This window comes from Sturnira hondurensis, unplaced genomic scaffold (assembly GCF_014824575.4).
Source record: "Sturnira hondurensis isolate 20B ecotype Veracruz unplaced genomic scaffold, ASM1482457v3 Scaffold0024400, whole genome shotgun sequence".
NCBI classification, from domain to species: Eukaryota; Metazoa; Chordata; class Mammalia; order Chiroptera; family Phyllostomidae; genus Sturnira; species Sturnira hondurensis.
The window spans coordinates 167712-185877 of NW_028097031.1; the positions used below are offsets into that span (position 1 = coordinate 167712).

The 18166-nt window shown below is 48.8% G+C and overlaps 1 protein-coding gene across 4 annotated transcripts; it reads right to left on the reverse strand.

Annotated features, from left to right (window-relative positions):
• Nucleotides 1-9097: 9097 nt before the first annotated feature.
• TMEM267 (transmembrane protein 267) lies at nt 9098-17995 on the reverse strand. Of its 4 annotated transcripts, none has more exons than XM_037038465.1 (3): nt 17654-17995; nt 13076-13463; nt 9098-10960 (listed from the first exon to the last, which is right to left on the reverse strand). In XM_037038465.1, the coding sequence occupies exons 2-3, from the start codon at nt 13385-13387 to the stop codon at nt 10625-10627; spliced, it is 648 nt and encodes a 215-aa protein (XP_036894360.1). In that variant the 5' UTR covers nt 13388-13463; nt 17654-17995; the 3' UTR covers nt 9098-10624. The 4 variants fall into 4 exon arrangements, with proteins under 4 accessions (XP_036894360.1, XP_036894359.1, XP_036894358.1 ...); XM_037038464.1 differs by lacking the exon at nt 17654-17995 and adding an exon at nt 17610-17642; XM_037038463.1 differs by lacking the exon at nt 17654-17995 and adding an exon at nt 17463-17602.
• Nucleotides 17996-18166: the final 171 nt, after the last annotated feature.

The following is an 18166-nucleotide window of genomic DNA, read 5'->3' on the forward strand; positions in this document are numbered from 1 at the left end:
TTTGTTCATTAGATTCCACATATGAGTGAAATCATATGGTACTTATCTTTCTCCGACTGGCTTAGTTCACTTGGCATGATGTTCTCCAGGTCCATCCATACTGTTGCAAAGGGTAAAATTTTCCTCTTTTATGGCCAGTAGAATTCCAGTGTGTTTATCCACTCATCTACTGATGGATACTCGGGCTGCTTCCGTATCTTGGCGACTGTAAATAATGTTGCAGTGAACATAGGGGTGCTTGGGTTCTTTCAAATTAGTGTTTTGGGTTCCTTCAGTGTTTTCCTTCTTTTAGCTGATACTTCAGGGAAGAAACCTGATATAAGATGGTCTAGGATGTGTCAGCTCTTATATTCTAAGAAAACAAATGTAACCATTCATTCATTCATTCACTCATTCAGTGAAAATGTGTTGAGTCCCCACCTTGCACTGCGGAAAGTGTAAGGTGGGGCCAGTGTTTCTGCCCTTGAGGAACCTGGGCTGGTGCAGGGAGGGAGGAAGAGAACCGACAATTTCAGCGTTAGTTCTGGTGGAAGGTCCCAGGCTTTTGTGTTCCTCAGGGGAAATCTGGACAACCGCCCTACAGGTCCTATGATGGGCTCGTTCTTGTCTGGGATTGATGCTTCCTAGCACCAAGATCCTCAACAAGAAGGCTTCCTGTGCATGACAATCAGTAATTCGAGCCCCAAACTCTGCTGAGATACCACAGGTTTCTGCAACCAGCTCTTAGGGTGCTGTGGGATATTCCTAATTATGGGGGTGGGGGGAACTCAGGGGCATCTGTGGGGCACCACACATCTGCTAGTATGAGGTCGTTTGGATCTAACAAAATAACAGGAACTGTTTTGTATTTCTTTTGGTCTAGTGGTATAGCAAAACATTACTGGGATGTGAAGAACTGTCAGCCAAGAAAGTTTGAGAACTCCCATAGACCCCCATCTATCCATTTTCCTAATACTTCCTTGTGTTTGTTTTTTTTTTTCCCAAAGTGAACACACACAGGATGAGCCAATTTTTCTCGGGAGCAAGGCATCATCTCCTGGGCCTTGTGCAGGGCACTCTCCGGCAGGGGGTGGGGGCATCAGTCGCCAGCTCTCCTTCCCTGTTCCGGGTTCGGTGTGCCCTCAGCCAGGCACTGGCCCCTGCCTTTGGAGATCAGCCTCAGTCCTCACTGGAGCCTTCTGCTGACCTAAAGATTCTGCACCCCTGCCCTCTTTGCCTCTGCCCAGTTCTGGCTGCTCAGCAAAACGTGGAGACATTGTGAAGGGCTGTGGTGGGTTTGGCGCCCCCAGATGAATTTCTCTCTGAATCCCTGGTGAGCTGAGAAAGCCCCTTCCCTTCACCAACATGTCTTTGCCCTGGTTTCTTGTTGACTGATATCTGGGGCTCCCTTCCTAAGAGAGCACCGAGCCTTTTACATGAACCAATGATAAATGATAAATGCACAGACATGCTGGAATTGCAGGCCTCTCCCCCAGCAGCTGAATGAGGGTCGGACAGGACAAGCCTTTGGGCCCTGCCCCACGTCACACTGCAATGACAGGACTGGAAGACAGGAGGACGCAGAGGACTGCACGGCACTGGAGCCCTTGCTCTGCTGTGGAGCCCGGACCGAGAGGCCGAGATGGTGTATGGACAGCTCACACCTAAGGTGAGTCGAGGGGAGTGAGAGCTGCTCAGGTGTGTGAGCGGGGAAGGAAATGGCTTCCAGAGAGAGGGAACTGTGCACAAAGGCGAACTGTGCACAAAGGTGGGCCCCGCGCATTCGTTCTAGGCTCTGCGATAGTCCAGGGCTCCGTGCGAGGAGGCTGGACGTCAACCACAAAGGCCGCCATCCAGGGCAGAGGAACCACATTCCTGATCTGGTCAAGGGAGGGCTGGTTTTCCTTCGATAGCCTTCCTAGTGTTTTACTCTCAGATTGTAAGTAGCCCCGGTTTGGAGGTGACTGGCACTGAATCCGTAGGCATCTTATGGTGCTACACCCATTCTCCGAAGTTCTCGGTGGGAAGGACACAGGCCGACAAGACACCAAGTGAGATGCCGGGGCTCTAGGATTCAGCTCCCAGTTACAGCTTCCAGAAAGAAGGGCTAGCCGGACGGAGCAGGCCGCAGGCTTCAACCCTTCGGGGTTTCCACAGTGCCCTCGGGTTACCGTGACAGCTCCTTCACAGGTAGGCAAGGTTTTCCTGGCCTGGGTCACGTCAGCCTGCTGCCTCCAACCACGCCCCCCCCCCAAAAAAAAAACACGTGCTCCAGTAATTCGGATTACCTGCAGCCCCACTCCAGGCTTCCTGAAGGCTGAGCCCCTGCCTCCCCTCGCAGGGTCTTCCCACCCCTCCTGTGACCCCCTCTCACCTTCGCTGGAGCCCTCCTGCTTTGCTCTTAGTGTTTGGTAACTTGCCCTTTCTCTCCCAGGGGGCCCAGAGGCCCTGTGTTTGCTGCTACGAAAGCACTTACCATGGTGTCCCAAAGTGTCCTGTCTCTGTACGGCCCCCGACTTGGAACCCGGCCATTCTTCTGGGAGGCTATGTCTCTTTCACCATTAGAACGTTGGTCTTTAACGCACGACCAAGGAACACATTAAACATTTGTTCAGTAGCTGCTGAACCAATGTCACGTGAGGGCAAGCACTGTCTTCATTTTTACCCACAGGAGCCAGGAACAGTTACTTGGCTAAGCCTTGTATGAACTGAAATCTTAACTTTTAAATAGAGAAAGGGTTTACATAAAGATTCAATAATTCTACATGGAGAAAGCAGAAGAGTGATAGAGCTGTAAGCGTTAATAGCAAGGGGAAGAGAAGGACATTATTATCCCGAGAGTAAATTGAACTCTGGCAAGACAAGTTCGAGGGCCTTTCCCTGAAATTCAAGGAACCCACCATTGCTGGGACCAGTCTGGGCATTATAGACAGCGTGGGAGGGGAGTCTTGAAAAGTAGCTGGCCTCGAAGGGGATGAGTGATTGGTCCAAAGACAGCTGGGCTAGATTGAAGCCAGGGCACAGGGTTCAAGGCAGCAGTCGTGGGAAGGTGTGTGTGGGGGTCGGGGGTGGGGGGTGGGGGCGCGGCTTGACAACTCATATTAAACAAACAAGACCCGTACCCACAGAACAAAAATTAAAAATAAAGGTAAACAGAATATTGGCGCCAGAGATCTCCCTGGCCTAATCCCTGGAACCTGTCAGTAGGCTACCTTATGTAGCCACAGCAGCTTTGTAATGTGAGTAAGAACCCTGAGATGAAGAGCTTAGCCTGGATCATCCAGGTGAGCCCCAAATAATCACGTGCGCCCCCAACTCAGAGAACATTCCCAGCTGGGGCCAAGGGGGAAGTGACTATGGCAGGAGGGCCCGGGAGATGCCATTCGAGAAGGAAACCGAGTTGACCTTTGCCAGCTTCAATGGAACTGGGAGGAGGTGGCCAGGAGCCCCAGGGCAGGGGAGGTGTAGGAGCTGAAAGAGGGGCGGAGACAGATTCTCCCCTGCGGCCCGGAGGAGCCAGGCCCGCCAATGCCTGATTTTAGCCCAGGCGGACCTGTGCTGGATTTCAAACGTAAAAACTGTCCGATAAAGTTTGTCCTGTCCTGAAGCACTGAGTTTATGGTAATTTGCTGCAGCAGTAGAAGGATGATACAGTATTCACACACACACACACACACACACACACACACACACCTCTGAGTGGGCCATACAGCGTCCCCTCTCTCTTCTGTGCTTTCTTCTCACTCTTCGGTGGTCGTTTTACCCTTTCAAAGATCCCCGGAAGTTTTTTCCATCCCATTTCTCTTGGACTGATATGTCGAGGTGGGGGCATGCGGCTTGCAGAGTGATTTCCTCTGGGTTTCATACCCTGGGACTGGCCTGGGCGCCTGCCACTCTCCGGGAAGCCGGACTGGCCAGGGGCAGCCTGGTGCCCATCTGTTCAGAATGTAGAGGAACATTGGCTTCTCTGCGGGCCAAGAAACCAGGCCCAACACTGAGACCATTGTTCCGGGCCAACACCCTGGAGGACCAGCAAGAAGGAAGTGTATTTATATGTGTCTCTCCGCGGTGGGGCCACACAGCTTACAATGGGGTCCTTATAACTGGCCTCTTACTGATACCTGAAAAAGCTCCAGCCACTCCCCGTGACTGTGTGAAATAGCTAAGGGTAGTGAGGTGTGACCACTGACATTTAGAGGTGGCACACTGCCTGTCCTCTGGTATGGAGTGCTAGTCCACATTTTATGTTCTATTTAGCACACCCAAATATTTAGGGGAAATTTTCTCCCTGCCTTCCCCTTTGTGTGATTGGATGGTATTGCTGACCTGGGCACCTGACCAGTGCTCTTAATTAAGCAATTAAGTCAAATCTGTATTGAATGCGTAAAGGTGTGTGAATTCCGGTGGGTGCTTTCATAACACACAGATATCTGAGGAAGATCAAAGCATGTGTCCAGGTAATTACGGGGCTGATGGGATTGGACAGCTGCCCAGACCTCAAAGCGCCATTAGTGCTACTGGTTATGTAAAGCCAACTGTAGCAGGGTGCAGCCAAGAGGGGGACCCCAGAAAAGAATTTAGGATGGGGTCCAGAGCTCAGGGTGTCCAGGAAATATTAAGATGTCCTCACCCACCCCCCACAGGTGTCAGCTAGGGGAAGGGACAAAGGAGAGGGCCATTGAGAGCTGTTTTGCATAGCAACAATTTCGAAGCTTACCTCTGGAATGGCCATTTAACATACCTATAACCTTTAACTGGTTTCACAGATATGTTAAATAGCAGTGGCCATGCTTTGAACCAGGGAGAAGGGAGTGACTTCTACCCAGGATGTAACCGGGGGCTGGTTCCCCGAGTTACAGTGCCTGCCTGCATGACAGCGTGGAGTTACCTGGCTCCACGCCATGGGGCCACACCTGCCCAGACTCACTAGGGCAGCCCAGTAAAGCTGGCAGGACACGGGAGTCTTGGCAGGTGTAACCGATTGTGGGAGGAGTCAGAAATGGGGCTGCAAAGGAGAACTGGTGCGGGGATTTAAACGCAGATGTGGCAGCCATTGAGGAGAGAGCCACACGGTTTTGCCAGAGTGGGGACCCCTGCAGCCAGGTGAAGAAGAAAGACACTCACTTTTGGCCAGAGTGCTGACCCCTGCAGCTTTGGTAGAAGAGGCCCACACGGCTTTGGGGTGCTCCCTTTGGCTGCGTGGCCTGGGAAGCAGGAGGGACTTTGCCTGGAAGAAGGGTGAAAGAACTCTTTGCCAGTAGACCATGAGAAGGTGCCACATGGCTTTGGATTAATTGGTGATCCCGTCTGGACGATAACATAGCTGACGATGCCAGTGGCCTGGAAACACGGACGTGTGCTTCTTTTCCTGAGTTACAGTACCCTGAATTAGGGCAGGGGGAGAAGGAAGCACTGTAGGCGTCTGTGGTTATCCTAAATGGGGTTTGATATTTTTATGGGGACATCGGGTCACTGCTTTAAGTGTGTATAGCTTTGAATAAACCTTTCCTTTCCTTTTCACAAATCTCTGGCATTGAGAGATGGCTTTCCTCTGGTGGCGGACAGACGAGCCCAGTAGGTATTAGTATACCGTCCTTGGGAGGGGCCCCTGTTTTCTGTAACAGTTTTTGGCATCCCTTGGTGGGTCAAATATTGTCCCCCCCCCCCAGACTTCTGTTCAGTAACACAACGACTCCTGGCAAGGGCAAGCAACAGAGTAAAATGCTTCAGAAACTCATTAATTATTATGATTCCTGGGAAGTAAGCAAATGCCAAGGGGGCGTGTGGTAATGCTGTGGATTTATGCAAAGTGCAAAGTAACTGTGGAGAATCATTCATTCATAGTTTCTCAGATCAAAATGGAAGCCTCTGAGCCTCCTGGCTGGGGGGTGGCTCTAACATGGGTCTTGGAATATCCCTGGGTTGGTTGACACATATGTTAAGTGACAGAGCCATGTGGGTCTATCCGAGGTGGTGAATCCGCGTGGACACAGAGAAGCATGTCGACGGCTTGCTCCCCCACTGGGACAACCACGCCAGCACCCACGGCACGGGCTTCCGAGGAACCCTGGGTGTCGGGGGCTAAGTCAGACCAGACCTGCCCCGCAGCCTGAGAACCGCGCTTACGGTAGAAAAGTGGAAATACCACTACGGGTTTTTACTTTTTAAATATTTCATACAGATGGTATTGCATATCATTACACGGGTCTGCTCCATCCGTGAGTATTGCACAGTTCAATAACTGAGGGTGTAATTCTCTAGTTAAAGGCTTTTAAGTGGTTTCTAGGTACTTTGTTTTTTTCATTTTCAGCAACCAACAAAACTGTCCTTTGTACATGTACCCGTTTAGTTCTTCAGAATAAATCCCTAGCATTGGAATTTGGAATTCCTGGGGAAAATGACTTAGACTTTAAAAACATATTACTAAATTCTCTCTGGCAAGAAAGTTCTGTTCCACACCAACAATGCCTACTCGCTTTACACATCCTGCCAACACCGAGTCTTCTCGATTTTTCGAAAATTTGCCAAACTGAGAATCAGAACAATTCACTACTGTTTTATCTTACATGTTAATTAGATTCAATGGTTTGGGGTTTACATTTAAATACTTATTTCTATAACATAGCAATTACAATACTTACAATAAGTTGCAGGAATTAGAAACAAGCATTTTTTGATAAAATGGAGAGGTAAAAGTACCCTCATAAACAAAATAATATCTATAAATTCATAACAAGACTAAATCAAAACCCACCTCTTACCCTATCTACGGATTTCAGTATAAGTTCAGCGTGTCTTTCATCCTGTGGAACAGGCATTACTCACACAGTCACCGCTGGCGAGGAGAAGCGGCGAGTGGCTTTTCTCAGGAGACCCTGAGACTATGGGCCTGCACACATGTGGAATGATTTATAGGGTATTCTGTGCCGAGGCAAAAAGGTCGTCAGATTCCCCTGAGGTCCTGGGATAGCGCAGTTCTGTGCCAGGGGAGTCACTTAATGAGATGAGTGGATTCGTAATTCGGCAAAGAAATCCCTTATGGGCTATCGCTTTGCGACTTGAGTCCAGAGGAGACACTGTGGGAAGCCAAGCGGAAACCCACCTGCACGTGCGATCACTGGGTCACTGTTTGTCAGGACATCTGGGGTTACACAGACCGATAGACATCCCTTCTCTGGGAGCCCAGCACACAGGCACATTCCCATGATTTCTTCTGTCCGCCCGGCATGGGTGTGTCCTGGCCTCTAGAATAGAGCACGGAGCATGCACAGCCACGCACGGGGAAAGTGAGCACACCCTCCTTCAATCCAGTGTTTCCGGGAGGCGTCTGAATTGTGGATCGTAAAAATTTGGTTTGGGGTACCTGCTGATCCCTGGCTTTCCGAAAATCGTAATGTGAGATTCTCTCTCATCCTATTTTTGTGTCCTGAGACGTTGGGGTTGTCACCACTGAGGATATTCTCCGGTTTCCTCCAGCCGGGGGCACAGACTGTGGGGCTTGAGTCAGGTGGCTAACCAGCTGGCTAGGAGCCGGGGACAGGAAGTGACAAGCAGCGTTCTCTCTGCCTCAGCTGTCAGGGGAGTGTGGACTGACTCACCAGGGGTCCCAGTCTGTAAGAGGCCTGTCATCTTCTCCCGCAAGGTTTTGTGTGTGCTGGGAAGATCTCCGCCCCAGCACTGCCTTTCCAGAAGCAGATAGGGGGTCTGTCACCTTATTTCCACAGGAGATCACTTTCACGGCCTCCTGTGACAACGGAGGTCTTTGGGAACGGCTCTGGATCTTGGGAAGGCTGTATCTTTTGCGGTCAATTTGGTGATGCCTCTTTTGTCCCAGGTGAAGCCAGAAAAGGCTTATTGGTTTTAAGCCATAGAACGGCAGAGTTGGCTCACTGATGAGAGGGGAGGAGAGGAGAATGAAGTGAAGGAAGAAGGGTGGGTGCAGAGCGGTGGTTCCTAAGGTGTGGTCCCTGGGCCGCGGCACAGATATCCATCGGGAACTTGTTGGAAACGCGAATTCTCGGCGCCTACGTCAAAACTCTGGGGGCAGCTCCCGAGCAATCCCTGTTTCAACCTGACTTACAGGTGGCACTGACGTCTGCTTGTTGAGAAGCACTGGGAGAGAAAAAGAAACCAGTCGGAGGTCTCAGGGCTGAGCAGCGGCACCTGGAAAGGAGGTACGAAGGCCTGCCACACGGTGTGGGGCTGGTAGGACGTGAGGATGAAGAGAGTCGGGGCTCAGATGAAGGGGGAAATACTGAAGCCCGGAGTTCCCGCGGCCCCTGATGCCTGAGGGTGACATCGAAAGACAAAAGGGACCCGAGTACTCACGTGGTCCAAGGTGGGAGTGGTCCTAGAGGGTGGTGTGAGAGGGGGAGGAACACCAGGAGATACCAAATGAAGAAAACGGAGAACTCGGATGGATAAGAGGTTTGGCTGTGACAGGGTGAGCAAGGACCAGAACAGCCCCTGTTCCTGTCCCCTTTGGATGGGAAAAAGGACAAAACTAAGTGAGTGTTCCTCCAGCCAAAAGAGCTCAGGGGGGATCTGCCTGATGGGGTGCAGGTGGGAGGCTGATAAAATGGGAATTTTAACCCATAGGCATCAGGGGCCCGCAACTAAGGAAAACGAGACTCGGGGATGCTGAGTTCAGGTGAGGGCCCTCTGGGCAGCCAGCATACCCAGTATGGCTCAGGAAGGTGGCAGCGTGGGCAGGCGGGACAGGTAAGAGGATGGAGGATGTCCAGGGGACAGACGTCACACACGTGCAGACGAGACACAGCCCAGCCATCAGGCTAAGGTCATGACAAAAACTCCTTCACTAAGAAAAGCAACAGAACCAGGGCACAGGAGGTCAGCCGCCGTGTTTCTAGAGGTGATGACCACAGCTTTCAGAGACCACTGCGGGGATGGGAAACACTCCTGATGGTAGTGGTGAGAGCAAGGATGAGCCCACACTTAGCTGTTTGGGCAAAGCGTCACGGGCAAAGTGAACCCCCATTCTGATAAAGAAAGTTAGAATACCCCCCAACTTTTCATTGTGACATTCTTAAGGAAGGCCCTGTGTTTTAAAGATAGTCCTTTGTTTAATATGGAGAAAAAGAAAAGTAGAGTTTTATAATTTAGTCAGGAAAAGTTATACAAGATGCAGACTTTATTTCCATGGATTTCTGAAGTCATAGGCTTTTTAAAAACCTTTACCTTAATTTACCCCCCACAATATTTACTATTAAGTCAACCAAATAGATACAATAATTGCTCTCAAAAGATAATGACAGATTGTAAGACCCAGTAAGTTGTAAAATATAACAGATTACCACCAACTGGTTAACAACAACAAAAACTAAACTGAGGGCCTGGAGCCTTGGTAACAATTTACGGAACCACTCCACTTAGTAACAAAGGCCTGCCTTGGATCAGTAAGGCATCGCCGCACCATTTCTCAGAGAGGAAGGCACATAGTCACTAGCGTCGAAAGTCACGAATGAGTGAAAAACACGAAGACGGCGCATGGTATATGTGCCGTGAAAGTCGGTGCCTTTGCAGTGTGGACTTTCATGTCTAAGTAACATAAACTGTGCGCATGTAAAATTTACAGCGTTAGATTCCCTTTGCCAATGAAGGCTAATCACTTTTGACAGAAGGTCAAATCAAGGAAAAAATCAACTTTTCTAAGACTACTTTGAACAAAAATGCATTGTCTCTCAATATCAGGCAGATTTTTTAAAAAAAATGACATAACTGGTACAATATTTCCAAAGAGTGTGTAAACACATTGACAGCAACTAGAACCATTTTGACGGCACATTCAGGAGCTCACATTCAAAATGACATCACTGGAGAGTCCTTTTCTGGGTGTGAATTCAAATTCTATGGTTATGAGCCACATATCAATATTTTTTTCACATTAATTTTTAACAAAGGTTTTGTTAAATTTAGTTATGCTTTTCAAAACAGTTAAAACTGTAGCACATGAGATCTGGGGGCAAAGACACCCAAAACAGCACTTCAGGAAGATGTTACTCTGGCCTAAAGTGACTGCTGAACAATAGCTTAGATCTAATGTCAGTTACTGTCATGTATGAATATCATGACAATTTCTCACAAGACTACTAAAGCCGATTCTGCCAAAAATCACAATGCACTAGAGCACCCGGCAAATTAAACTTCAGTCCAGATACGCACACGACGGAGAGAAATGTGAGCATCCCTAGTCATCTCATTCATGATCTCACTAACACGGCCATTCCACTGTTGCAACGTCTCAGGGAAACGAGGATCCAGGTATAACCCTAACTCTCCACAAATTAGTCCCCCTAAAATTTGAACTGTTTTTCATCAGGAAATAGGCTCCCTTAAAACTATACATCCAGAAAACTTAACTGGATGTTGATCTAATAGAGCTACGGGCAAAGCCAGATGGATAGAAGAAACGATGGAATAAACGGACCTCTAGCACTACATATAGACAGAGAAGCAGCATTCTAAGTGTATCACTTTAAAAATGTGTCCATGCCTGTCGAGCAAGAGGATTCAGGAATTATAATAACGCAAGTACCTAATGTGTGTTCGAAAACTCCCCTCAACGTGGGCTTGCCCTTCACTGTCTGTCTGAGCCAGGCTCCTTGCAGGCTGCCACGTGGTCAGCTCAGACATCGATGCGAATGCCGTGCTTTGAAGACATCACGTGTCTGGCCCCGGTGAAATACATGGCCAGGGAGCAGACGTGCGGTAAGGACGAAGTGACCACCACATACAGCCAGAACGGCAAGGGAGCAGTGTTCCCAAATGGGCATATCCACAGGCCGTGGCGGATGCCATCGCGGACGTGGTGGGAGGTCCAGGACATGAACACCATCCAGGGCAGGAAGCACCAGGAGTCTTTGAGCTTGAAGAGGAGCATTGTGAACTTGAGGGTCAGAGCCACAGCGGGGATCACCGTGGAACAGTGCAGGAAAGGCCTTCGCGGGAGAGTCAGCGCAGCCTGCCGGGAAAAATGTGCACACTTCATTCACAACCCAGGATCAATCAAGGGGCTGGGTGGGAAAAAAATGTGAGATGGTCAAGCAGGATACTGGGTTTGCCAAAAAGTCCACTAAGCTTCTTTTGTAAAATCAAAGACACATTTTTCAGATTCACCAATAACTTTACTCACTTGGATACTTTGAGCATATCAGGTATTTTCTGCGAGGTATAACGCTGACTGTTCTCAATTAACGAATGTCTTGGTTTGATCACTATGGACTTCACCTGGTCTACCAACCGTGGAGCATCGTCCAGGGAGAAATCTCCAGCACGAAACCTCACAAACCACTTCGGACATGTTCCATCAGTCACAGCACCTTCTCCACACACTGCACACATTTTTTTTGCACTTCAGTTGCCTTTTTACCTTCCTTGAAATTATAAAGCATAATACGCCAAAAGTGTGTATTTCTTCCACCTACAACATTAAAATGGCTATGCAAAAAGGCACCAATTTTTTTTTTTAAAGCACACTGATATGCCCGCTGTCACAGTTCAATCTAACACAACTGTTTCAAAAGAAGTTAAAGACAACTAAGCGCTACTGGAGCCGTCTTACAGAAAGGACCAAGCGAACTTTCAGCCGACCCAATATATGTATCTAAAAGCAAAACACAGGCACAGGCACCAGTCTGGTGATAGCCAGAAGAAAAGGGGGATGGGGAGAGGTGGAAGGAAGAGAGAAAAGGGGGATAATTGGGGAGGAAGAGAGACTTTACTGTGGGGGATGGGCGCACGCTGCAGCACGCAGATGACGTTTTGTTGAGCTGTACATTTGAAACCTGTATGGTTTTAACCAACGTCATCCCAATAAGCTCTATTTAAGAAATTTAGTTTTAAAAAGGGATCAATATCAGCACAATGCTATACTTTACCTGCACTATCTTGTTTAATTCTTGTAACAGTCCCATGAGCCGGGGACTATTTTACAAAGAAGAAGCTGAGACTGGGAAAGGCTACGCAGCTGCCCCGCGCTGGGCGGCTCAGGGGTAGAGCTGGAACTGACGCCGGGCCCCTGCCTGGCCCCGCGGCCTGCAGTATAACACCGCGGCTTCTGAGTGTGTCAAAGAGTCAGCAGGGCAAACAGCCCACATAGCTTTAAAAACTGCACCGAGAGATGAATTCTGGAGCCCACCCCGACCTCTAACGTCTGTCACTCACTGTTTGCTAAGGAGCGTCGGGGCACTGCTTGTTCGACCCTCACAACAACCCTCCCGAGGCCGTTAACGTTACAATCCGCATTCTACCCTCGAGGAGGCTGGGACTTGGGGAAGAAAAGGAGTGCTGGCGTGCACAACACTGCGCCCCCGAACTCAGACCTCTGACCCCGACCTTGCACTGCCTCTACAGAGAGCAAACAAGAGCTCAACTTGTCTTTAGTCAGGAGTTACCGACTCCGCACTGGCCAAGTCTCTAAACCAGAAAGGCAGCCTCTGAGAAACACCGGTGCAATGCTGACACGTGACAGGGAGAAGAGGCCACCGTTTCCCCTTCGTTCACCAAGTCTCTAGGAACACTACCAGGTGGGCCGGGCACTGTTCTAGGCCAGTGGGGACAGAAGTCCTTGCTTGCTCTGAGTTTATATTTCTTTCCATGAAATGTTTACAGGTCATAAACATGTGAAAGGTAGGCAAATCTGCTGACCCCAGAAAGTATTATCTGACCTGCCACGCTAAGCTTGGTTCATTGGCAAGTATGGCTAAACCCCCGACGACGGAACGAAATCCTGCAACTTCTCTGCCAGGGACTGTGTCCCGACCAGCCCACTGAAATGCACACCTGTGGCTCCCAGAGGGACTCGAGAATGAATCCACTGAAGTCACGGCCCAGGCCTGGGATCATCTTAAAGCCATTCAGCTGTTAGTGAGCACGCAGCAGCTGTGTGCTAGTGATGAATCACGAAGAATATGCGGGCAAATGTAAGTGAGACCCTGAAGAAGAACATGGACACAGGGAGGGCAGGACAGCCCTGAGAATGACCCCACTGCCTGTGCGCACCGTCGGGGGAGAAAGTTCCATATAATGGAGCTAACGATGTTAAAGGACCGAAAAATTAAACAGACATGCTTCTTACCTTTAAAGACAGGGATCTAGCTAGGAAAAAGTGGTCTACGTCAATAACAGAGGCTAAAAACCCAGCTAAAACGATTTCTCTCAAGTCGGTCTTCTTCTTGACTCCGATGACGATTGCCCAGGACCACATGCCGATCACGCCGTGCACGGCATTGTCGGAGAGGGCGCGCAGCCAGGGATTCTGCTGAATTAGGGAAAACTGCAGGAGCCGGTCAGCGACCAGGCAGAAGAGCCCCAGCCCGAGGCTGGAAAGGACAGACTCGGTGCTGCAAGACTGGAGCAGGGCCTGGGTCTTCTCAGCCTCGGATGCCATCCCAGACAAAGCGTCAGAGCACACGCAACGCCATCAGGACACGGGCAGCCGGTTCCCGTGGCCATTCCCAGTCACCCTAGCATGGGAAGCAGAGAAAAACATTCAGACGAAGATTATGGGCTGCCATAGAATACTATCAAAACATTATCAGCAGTAATTTCACAAATACAAAAACCAAGGTGTAAAACTGGTATTTCTTTTTTAAACTGTCATCAGTAATTTTACTTTTCCTGGCTTTCTTGAGATATAATCAATTGGGTACACTGTGTAAGCCAAGGTGGACAGTTTTATGATTTGACATACATACATACTTTGAAGTGATTACCACAATAAGGTTAGTGAACACATACACCACTTCACATGTCACCTTTTCTTGTGTTGAGAGCATTACAGACCTACTCTCTCCGTAACTTTCCGGTACAAAAAACCGACATTTCTTACATGCCGTTAAGCATGTAAGTGACCCGAAGAGGTCTGATAAGTGACCTGAAGAGGACGGCATTGTAGGCAAGACAGGCTAGATGGGAATGTGTGTCAGGGACGTTTGAGAGAGCCTGCTGACTGTCACCTATTTCTCCGAGGCCATGCCTCCCAAAGTAACATTCACTACACGGCCGTGGGCACCGTCCCTGCACCCAGCAGTACTGTCCATGCTTCCTCTGCTAACAGCAACCCCTTCCTTTGGGAAAGGGGTTGATATCCACACTCCAGAGCCGAACAATTAGGATTCTCCATCTCCCTTATTAGTAGTCGTGATTAATAATGTCTAATTAGTAATCACTTCCCAGTAGTGGTTGATTAATAGTGATTAAATGAGTGATGGAGATGGCCCAGGCTGGACCAGACTCCTTTCCAGAATTTTCCCGAGTGGAGCTGGTGAGGAACATTCATTTCCTCCTTGCAGACCATGGGCTCAGTGACAAGGGGCAGGCTGGGGAAAAAATGTCGCAAAGACATCAAGCCCTCAGGTCCGGTGCCCAGTTCTCAGAGCTGCCCTATACTCCCGTGACTTACCCTTCATGGCTATGAGCTACTCAGCACTTTCCCAATAAACCCCTTTCTCCTCTCTGGGGCCTCTAACTGAAGAACCTTAACTAATATGAAATGTCTGTTGCAGAGTGGTTAGCTGGCACAGAATACTGAAATCATTTGTCCAGTTAAAGTTGTCCATGTTGTGTGACACCTGAATTTTTGTTTTGTGTTGTTTTAATTCAGAGACTAAAGAATAAATGATTCATTGAGAATGACTGAACTTCCATTCTGTAATAAAAACTACATACAGATCATTACATTCTTTAAACTTTTTTTTTTTTTTAGATTTTATTTATTTATTTATTTATCTTTAGAGGGGAAGGAGCGGGAGAGAAACATCAATGTATGGTTGCCTTTTGTGCATCCCCTGCTGGGAGTTGGCCTGCAGGGAACCAGCCTGCAACCCAGGCATGTGCCCTGACTGGGAATCGAACCGCGATCCTCTGGTTCGCAGGCCTGTGCTCAATCCACTGAGCTACACCGGCCAGGGCCACATTCTTTAAACTTTATAGGGAAATGCAAAAGACCCAGAATAGGAACACTTTGAAAAGGACGAATTAAGTTGAAGCACTACACCATTTGATTTTAAGCCTTATAATAAAGCTACAGTGATCAGAACTGTGGTACTAGGCCCTGGCCAGGTGGCTTAGTTGGTTGAGCATTGCCCTGCAAAGTGACAGATTCCTGGTCATGGCATGTGCCCCGTTTGGGACTTTGTTCCCTCCTTAGGGTGAGTTCAAGAAGCAATCAATCGATGTCTCTCTCTCACATTGATGTTTATCTCCTTTCTTTCTCTTAGTTTATTATGTGCCAGTTACACTCCAAAAAAGACATACTTTATTGTCAATAACAATGGCAGACTTCCACGTAAAAGGAGCCCTCTGAAAACAGGACAGAGGTTATGGAGATGAAAAGCCCAACCGCCCAGCTGAAGGTTTAGCAGAAGCATTGCAAAGGGAAATGACTGCTTCAAAAACCACAAGTGAATAAAAAAAGTTTCGATTTTTATTTTCCCCCTCCAAAGTCTGAGGAGGAAAAAAGGACAAAGAACTGAGCATTAAAAGAAAAAATAAATTTAAAAGATAAAGAGAAAATTCTTTATCAGCATTCAAGTCCAGAAAAAACAAAAAGGTTATCTGCAAAACAGTGTGACTGACATTAACAAAAACACCGAACCGTCATGGGGCACAGAGCTCTGAGAGCAAAGGGTCGCTGTAGGATTCTACACGCAGGCAAATGAAGAATTTTGAGAGTTCTGCCTCAGAAATTACAACACCTACGTACAATTCCTGGGAAAAAAGGCCGAGGGGTAGGGCTTCTAAATCTCTCAATCTCTAGGGAGAGGGGAGAAGACTAGAGAACACTTGATCAATATAGTACAGCAGAACAGAAAAGGAAAAAAAAAGCAAAGAAAACCTTACCTCCACCCCCAAAGCAATTGGGACCAAACACAGCAAACACAAATACCACAGTAAATATAAGTGTATTACATTTCTCTATTAAGAGACAGACTGAGACAAAAGAAAAGATCTTTTTTAAGCCTCTAAGTTTTGGGGTAATTCATTATGCAGCAAGAGTTACAAAACAGTTTCTGTTTTTAGAAAGGTAGGATTATGGTCCCAGAAACACACGGTTCTGACATCTATTCCTCTCCAACTACTGGCACAGATATTCAGACTCTCAGTGTGAGACAGAGAGACTTAGTGAGTGAACTTCACCTTCTTTACTGTCTCTCACCAGGACACCTGAGGGACCCATTTGTATTCTCACTTTGTTCACCCCTTTTCTAAGTCCTGCTTCTCCCCCCACAGATAGAATGGACTCAGGCACCTCCCAAACCATAAAAGAGCCTTCTGTTTATTTCACATATTCACTTTTGGGGAGCAGGTTCCTTAAGAATAGTAATTATCATTTTCTTTTAAACCTGTCATGCATAAAATCTAATGTGCTCAGGTGTTAATAAATATTTCATGATACCAATAAAAGGGATGAGCAGTTAAACAATCCTCAGCCTCGGAACAAAAGCTGACCCCTCTCTCCTGAGAGCCCGTCTCCCACATTGGGCATTTCTCTGACTGGCAGGAACCAGTTTCTGCCATTGCCAAACTCTGCCACACCTTGTCCTTATTGCAGTAAAATGGCACCAACTGCGGGGCCTTCAAAGTACACACAGCAGTCATCTCCTTTTCCTTTACTCCACAAACACATAATTAACCAGTAAGTTGAACGATACACTGTTATGTACTGTCTGCCAATAATTTCTTAGACATATTTCTGCCAAAACAACTCAGGGCTAACAAATTCCCAATGTAAATGTAATCTCCTACTTCACCCCCTTCCTCTTCCCTAATCACAAACGTTTACAAAAACTGGAGGTTAAAGGCACAATATAAAATCAGAAAACTGCCTTTATTATGCTTTACAAATAAGTCCTCTTCACTAAACTGTAGTTGCTAAGGAGCTTGTATTTCTTTAATACTACAATACCCAAAGCAGATGCTGAACCTAACACAGCTAATTTGCAAAGAAACACAAATCTTGCTCACTTTCACGGAAACTTGTTATAGCCTGCATATAAAATGTTTAGCTCCTCCAACCATTACAAATAGAACATAACGATGCTGCATGCAACTTGGTGTTTCAAGTCTCAGCAAATCCTCAAAGTCATTCTTTCGTCAGGTTGTTGTGATACCGTAACTTTTAAGACAATTAAGAAAACAGGGCAGGAAACCATGACACCTGCAGGGAAAAGACCCAGTCACATTCGTCGCATCCTTGCCTCCCAGGATGGGGGTCGCCCAAGGGCTCTGCAGCCAGGTCACAATAGCAGTAGGCAGCTCTATCAGATTCCAGGTACCCCCCTGACCCATCCCCCGGCTCCCCAGCCTGGGTCAAGGAAACGCCAGTGGCATGAAGCCTAGGTGAAGACGCGACGAAGCGGAGGGCGTTGCGGAGCTTTGTGCAAGTCCCGGGGTCCCGGACAGTGCCCATCCGTGGGCCAAGCACACCCTGCTTGCTCTTGGGTCCCGCGCGCCTGCCGCACCTGCACGCCCCCCCCATCTGGAACCTGGACTTTCCAGACTTCAGGCTCAGCTGGCCCCTGCTGAGGACGGCCCCACACTGAGGACGCGGTTTCACAGCACCCATCACGTCCCCTCTCCCACCCGGCCCGCAGCTTTGCAGCACCCACCCTCGGCTCTGACAGCGGAGGCCCCGCCCCTCCATTGTCAATACCATAGAGATGCCGGCGCCGGCCAGAGCGGCTCCAGTCCCCGACGCCGGAGAGGACGATGGGATAGGCGCCTCCGCCAGGAGCCGACAAGAACTGGTATTCGAATGTTCTTTGGTGGAAGGACTGGATGCCTCGGGGTCTTCCCAATCATGTACCCCCAAAAGGAGACCTTTGGGACGACAGGGTGGGACTGAAAAGTGCCATATTGGCTCCGTCCGTCAAACCTCCATTTGTTCTTGACATAGCTGGCGCCGTACTGCAGACCCAAGTGGTGGCCGGGAAGCCGGGGCGCAGAGTGAACCTCACCGAACGGGGTAGGGGCCCGGCCTGGTGTCTGGCAGCCCAGCCGGGCGCCCCAAAAGGGTCGAGGAAGTCCCGACTCCCTTGACCCACCCTGGGCCGACCGCGCGGTGCCGGGTGCTGGGCGCAGACGCCCTCCGCAGCGCTTCACCGCCCCCTTGGGGCTGTCTGCGTAATTGCCAAGCCTTGATTGATGGTGAATGCCTCACAAGATA